This window comes from Aegilops tauschii, chromosome 3, assembly GCF_002575655.3.
Source record: "Aegilops tauschii subsp. strangulata cultivar AL8/78 chromosome 3, Aet v6.0, whole genome shotgun sequence".
Taxonomy (NCBI): Eukaryota; Viridiplantae; Streptophyta; class Magnoliopsida; order Poales; family Poaceae; genus Aegilops; species Aegilops tauschii.
In genome coordinates this window covers 341,266,115-341,272,831 of record NC_053037.3, presented here as the reverse complement: position 1 = coordinate 341,272,831, position 6,717 = coordinate 341,266,115, and the positions used below count along the sequence as shown (strand labels likewise).

The following is a 6,717-nucleotide window of genomic DNA, read 5'->3' as shown; positions in this document are numbered from 1 at the left end:
AAATAAAAATAAAAATGTTTCACATAGTTTTACAAACGAATAAAAGAAGATACATCTATTGGTTGCCAACATGAGTCCACATATGCTCAACCAAATCATTTTGCAGTTGCACGTGAGTTTCCCAATCACGCATGTCTTCATGAAACTGAGTCAACTGCTCAAATGTTGCCGCTACTCCATGCTCAGGCACAACATTCCCACCCTGAAACTGAAAGCCTTGATCGTACAGACGTTCCGGGCGCTCGTCTTCTACGATCATATTGTGCATGATCACACAAGCAGTCATCACCTCCCATAGTTTCCGCGTGCTCCAAGTATTAGCAGGATACCGAACGATGCCCCATCGAGATTGCAAAACACCAAAGGCACGCTCGACATCCTTTCTAGCACTCACTTGCTCTTGGGCAAATCTTTTCCTTTTCTCTCCAACAGGGTTGGGTATTGTCTTTACAATAGTGGTCCACTGAGGATAGATACCGTCACCCAAATAGTACCCTTTGTCGTAGTTGTGGCCGTTGACAGTAAAGTTCACCGGTGGGCTGTTGCCTTCGGCAAGCCTAGCAAACACCGGCGAGCGCTGAAGCACGTTGATATCATTGTGTGATCCATAAACTCCTATGCCGGTTACGCCGGCGCACCTCCTGAACAAGCAGCCGCCAAGCCCAACAACGACCGCTAGGACACCGCTGCACCAAACCTCACCAACCCCATACCACCGCTGGAGGAGACGGCAGTGCGACGCCAAAAGGGCTAGAGGACAGCATCCCCACAACGAGCACGCGTCGTCGACGCCTCGTCGGACGCCCAGAGGGCACAACGTCTCGCCAGACCTGCAGATCCGCGAGGATCGAACGCCACCTACTCCCTGACAAAGCAGCAGACCACGCCAGAGAGGGGAAGGAGTAGCGGCAACATTATTCCCCATCGGCAGCACCTCCGCCTCCAAAGCACCGCCGACCAGAGCACACACCCCGCACCTAATAAACACCATAGGCGAGATCCAGGATTCCCCCCCAAATAGCGCCGCACCTCAAGGAACAGTTACCTCACGTCCACGAAGGGAGGGGCAGTACGCGTTCGCCCGCGATTCCGGCGGTTCGCCCCTCCCATCCTCTTTCTTCCTTCTTCCTTCTCCCGCAAGAACAACTATCCAGTTCTTGTAATTCGTCTGTAATAACCTACTACTTTTCTCCACACAAGAAACAAATAGGTACTACTTCGGAGAGCTTAGATCGAGAATCATTCCTACCTATCGATACCTTATCAAAATCATGGTTTATCTTGACGAGAGTCGATTCAACTGGCCACATCTGGAGCAGGCAGGCTCAAGATGCCTATCCAAGCAAACACAAGACCAGGCGTCCAGAAAGGAAAACAACGCCACTAGTCCACTACTGTTTCACACTGCAGAAGCTACCAACAATAGCAGGACTGTACCTGACGCTTGCCCACACTGTACATCCATGTTCTTCGACTGGTACTCGACCCAAAACTGAAGGAAAGCTCAGCAAGGGCATCAAGCCAACGTTTCATCATCCTTGAGAGATAACAGCACAGGAACAGCAAGCGACAGACAAACACAATGGAAACCTACATGTGTAGCACATCGGATCCTCAGGTTTGCGACGAAAAGGAGTATGCAAAACGGAGAGAAGATCACAGCCGATGGAACAAAAAACGGCACAAAACCAGCTAACAGCAGCTTCGTCCGTATCAGTATCACGGTGTGCAGCTGAGCGGCAAACGCTCAAACAGCAACATCAGATCCACGGTGGGAGCCACGTGAACAATGAATGCCTCAAGCAGCAGAGCAGATGGCAGATAGATAGATAGGCGTAGGCCTGCCGCGCTGCGGCGACAGCGGAGACCACTACATCAATGGCCTCTCTGGCTCACACTCACAGGCTTGGCAGTGAGGAAGGTTGGGCCAGCTGCAGCTCCCACAAGAGGAAACCTGGACGTTGGCCCATCACGGGAGGGAGGGAGGCACTGCTCACCGGTCAGAGCAACAGCTCTCAGTCGCTAGCTTGGTAGGGGTGCTACTACAATGGCGCTCTGGACCGGGCACCAGTACGCATTGATAGACAGCATCGCAAGAAACAAAAACTCTACAGTTTCTCTCGACGCCCAATGTGACAAGAAATTTGATCGCCACATCACTGAAAAGGCACTTGAAATTTTTACCCGTCAGAAATGTGCATCATGTGAAACGAGAAATGTGCATCATGTGAAACGAGAAATGGCATACAATCATCACAGACAAGTGAGTGTGACTCAGCAACACTGCATTCCAAAATATTAATCTCATCACAGAGACAATTGCATCAATCACGGGAAAATAAATTAAGAGAGGGAGAGAGTTTATCATCCATCTTCCACAAAAGACGAGGATCACTGGTTTTGTTTGTTAATCTCATCACAGAGACAATTGCATCAATCACGGGAAAATAAATTAAGAGAGGGAGAGAGTTTATCATCCATCTTCCACAAAAGACGAGGATCACTGGTTTTGTTTGATTCCGAGCAAATCAACGGTACAGACCGGTACAAGTATTAGGTGGTAATATCCAGCCGAGGCTCAAAGCAAAAGCCAGTGAACAGCTGGAGAGGAAACTTTTTGCTCACAGGGCATTTTGCCGACCACTTCCATTGCCTCTGCTTCATGTCAAATCCAAGCAAAGCAGTTGCACCATAGCTTTGGATGTAGACAAGGTCGTCGGCACCGCCGCTACAAAAAACATCATCCAGCTCACCAAATCCTTGGAAGAATTTGTGAGGCATCCGACTCACCTCTTGCCATTGTGTCTTGTCAAGCTCCCATATACCGATTCCCTTGATGATATCAGGTCTATTGGGCTTTGCTATCCCGCCGACCATTACCAGCTTCTCTCTCAGGTTTAGTAGACGCCCGCAGGTGAGAGAGCAAGGTACAGGGATTGACGATTGCGTTAGTGAAGTTTCAGAAGGTCCCGCAACAAGGTCATACATGATGAGCCTGTGACGGGGCTCAACATTGCCAAGAACACCTGTGGACTGGATCAAGCAGTACAAGACTCCACCACATATCACACTATCGTCACCCCCTCTCCAACCAATGAACACCTCCTTCACTGCAGTTACCCATGAACTACTCCACGAGTCGTACTTGTATAAAGAGAATTCCCATTGGACATAATCCTCAGGTACCTGCTTCGATTTCGCCAATGTAACAGTGTAATTGTGAGTCACCTGATCTACCTTTAAGGCAACAGTGCTGTAATCTGGAAACTTTGCACCTGGGGGCTCCAACAGCCTTTTCCAATCTTTTGTAATAGGGTTAGATACAGAAATGATGTTTCTGTTGTCATTATCCATGAAGCAAACTAGCCCACAAGAAGAAGAGACAAAACAGCTGCTCTTATCAATGCCTTGAAGCTCTAAATCATACCATTTATGGAGGATGGGGTCATAAGCATATCCAGAAGCAGTCTCGTTACAGGTGAACATGAAGTACCAGGGCCTCTGAGGCAACATGTGGGTCCAAAGATACCGGCTTGAGTAGATAATATCATGCCATCTCTTGCATACCGCTGTTGACCTTATCATGCTTGCTATTGGCAAGAAGGTGAAAATTTTCTCAAGAATGTCATCAGGAACTGCGGCATCCAATGAAACTGGCAATTCATTTTCTCCATTGCTAGCCTCTGAAATAACTCGAAAGTTGAATGCAGGAATTCTGATGCGCTCAATTGGAAGAGCTTCCCATGACGAATCATCTTCCATGATAGCACACAGAAAAAAATGCAGGTAGTGTGATGGCCTGAAAAAAAGGACAGGTAAGTCCTTAGTTCTTACACAGATAGTTGCAAATATTTTGCCTTATATTCAAATAATTCTTATTTTCGAAACAGCTCATTCTCCTAATACTATTCTTTATAAGCAAAGAGAGCCTAACCTAATCAAAATAATATAGTACTCCACTAAATCCTCTAATCATGCTACACTCAGTGGCAAAAGCAAGTCTTTTCCAAAATGTTTCAAAACCATATATGGATGAGAAGTTTCTATCAGGCAAGTACTGTGTATACCACCAATATAAAAGCTTCTACACAAAACCATACATGGCATCAAAAACTGTTATACTACAAATGCAGGCCAACTATGTCAAATACTCCCTCCATCCCAAAATAAATGTCGCTGATTTAGTATGAAACTCCAGCTTATAAATCAGCGACACTTATTTTGGGACAGAGGGAGTATATGTTAACACTGAGAGTATGAAACTTTCATTATTGGCGTGTGTTATGCATACTATGGCAAACACTGAACAAGAACATATAGACAATTCTCAATATAATATATACTTTTCGAAATATTTGGAGACATTTTGTTACTTTTGTCAGATGACATGCAACATTTCCATGCCCCTTCAGATCAAAACAAATGTTTGAATCGAAGCCCCAGCAGGATTCTCCATGAACCTCCATGTATACGCAGGAAGACCCCTTAGAAGGATAGCACCATGGCATGTACAACGATACCTTCCATCAACAACTTGTTGCGCCTGTCTATCCTAGTATCGGTGTCTCCCTCCCAATCACTGTGGTATCATTGCCCCAGCACAAATAGTGGAGCAGGAGGCCTGGTTGGCCTCCCCACCATTGGAAAGAAGCAAGGACAGACATGACCTTTGCATCGTAAGGAGCAAAGTACAGAATGTAAGCAAGAAATCCAGGGAGATCTCTGTCCCCAACCAACCCGCTGACCCCGCCCCTCCAATCAAATCCAGCCATTCGCTCGCCCTGATGCCATTGGCCCCCGATGTAAATAAAATCATATGATCCATACACAGCAACGTATTCGCGGATACGGACGATTTTCGCGGAGATGCGGCAGTCCGACGAAGTAAATATCATCCCCCAACCAGCAAAGGCAGCAAGGATACATACAGATTGAAATAGAATGGGAAAGAAACAAAAAGGGGTGGTACATACCTAGAATCCGACGGATCAGATCGGCATCAGCTGCCTATCGCGGTTCTTGCGAATGCCGCCCTGAAGCAATGTGCGGCGATTTGAGCGGAGTACTCCAACTCCAATCCACACGCTACGGGGAGGGGAACGAATCCGGAATGTCCCCCCGAGTTTCGCCCACTTCGGGATTGAAGGGGTGGAGGTGGGGGTGGGTTGGGTTGGGTTGGGTGCGGCGATGGGTTTATTGTTTGTTTACAGATTGAGGGAGGGAGTGGAAGGAGGAGGCGGAGAGATGTGGTGCCGCGGGCGTGGCGGCGGCTCTGCCTCTGCCCAGCATGCGGCTGTGCGCTATAATCAAATGAATCCACTGCTGGGGCTGGGCTTTGATTGTTTTGCGTTTGGAGGCTCTGTTTTATATAGCAGAGGAGGAGAAAGTTTGGTTGGATTGGATGGAGCCTCCCGGGGACCAAAAATGGAGTACATCTTACTATCTTTTTTATTTTGAAGATATATATTCTACTATTAAGGGAGTTGGTTGTAACTGACAATTGCCTTGTTGAAGGTATTGCTTTGAGAGCTCGGTCTTTCTCCGGGGTGAAAACCTATGATCTTGGATCGGGCGACGACGGCGATTGTGCACTATTTTCTTCTTGAAGGCGTCGCTTTTGGAAACCTTTTATGTTTTCCGGGTGTTATCTTTGGTGGTGGTTTGTGTGCTCTCAGCAATTGATCACTGTGGCGGGGCCTTTTTTCCTTTGTTTTTTTTCTTTTCGTGTTGTGTGCATCCTGGATGTTTTTGTGACTTGTTGGTGCAGAGACCACGTGTAATTGGTATCTTCGCAATATTAATATATTCCTTCTTTTAGAAAAAAAAAAGGAGTTGGTACGGTTCATCTCACCTTCTCCCCGCCCCTCTTGCCTCCTTGCGTTTAACTCCCTCCCACCATGTATGTCTCCTTTTTTCGAATCCCTTTCAAAACCAAAACCAGCCGGCACATCATCCTAGGCCACGTCGCCGGCGCATATGCCATGACAGTTGTCGCCGCAGCGTATCATCGCAAGGATGCTGACCTGTTTCGATTCTTATATCCCGTGGATGCTCCTTGCCACGAGGAGCTCAGTCATGCTGCCCCAGCGACCTCACGCGCAAAGAAGCATCACCAGCACGTCATGTTCCTCGGCGCCGATAGTCGTGCCGCTGCTTATGTGCTCTGTCTCCATGCCTCACTGTATCGATTTCATCCACTGGGAGGTGCATGAAGATGAGAGGAAGCTGGTGCCGCCACCTCTTCATATTCGTATGAACAACGATGTCCGCATAGACACTCGTTTCTTTCAGTTCTAGTAGTGTGGTCTCGTCGCCTCACCCCGGCCTGCTACGCGTCCAGCGTCATCCCCCGCATTGCTCCCCTTACCCTCGTTTTGTTAAAGGCTTTCAACTTTATTCAGTCCTACAATGCAGGGATGTTGATTGGTATTAAAATAATTCTCAAGATTTTCATTCATTGATGTGTGTTTTGGGATTGATTATTTAATTCTTTTTGTGAGATTTTGATTATGTATATCCATCAACTAGATTTGTAAGTCTTTCTACCATTTGGTGTGAATTGCTTAGTGAGTAGTCACGTTTTTATTGTGTTTTAGATAGCAAATATATGATTTTTAGTTATTCCTTTCATCCAGTATTATTGTATTATTGTGAAATGATTAGTATGATTGTATGCATGGTATTCTTTTGAAATGTTCATTCTTCGTGCATGCAAAT

At 46.7% G+C, this 6,717-nt stretch overlaps 1 protein-coding gene across 1 annotated transcript; it reads right to left on the bottom strand.

The window, feature by feature from the left end:
• Positions 1 to 2,270: 2,270 nt before the first annotated feature.
• On the bottom strand, positions 2,271 to 5,341 carry LOC109783210 (F-box/kelch-repeat protein At3g61590). Its single transcript, XM_073510493.1, has 2 exons — positions 4,974 to 5,341; positions 2,271 to 3,799 (listed from the first exon to the last, which is right to left on the bottom strand). The coding sequence occupies exon 2, from the start codon at positions 3,760 to 3,762 to the stop codon at positions 2,554 to 2,556; it is 1,209 nt and encodes a 402-aa protein (XP_073366594.1). The 5' UTR covers positions 3,763 to 3,799; positions 4,974 to 5,341; the 3' UTR covers positions 2,271 to 2,553.
• Between the last annotated feature and the right edge of the window lie 1,376 nt (positions 5,342 to 6,717).

What these genes read in the sequence shown, in the direction of transcription:
- LOC109783210 (XM_073510493.1), bottom strand. Translation starts at nt 3,762, where the DNA reads ATGGAAGATGATTCGTCATGGGAAGCTCTTCCAATTGAGCGCATCAGA.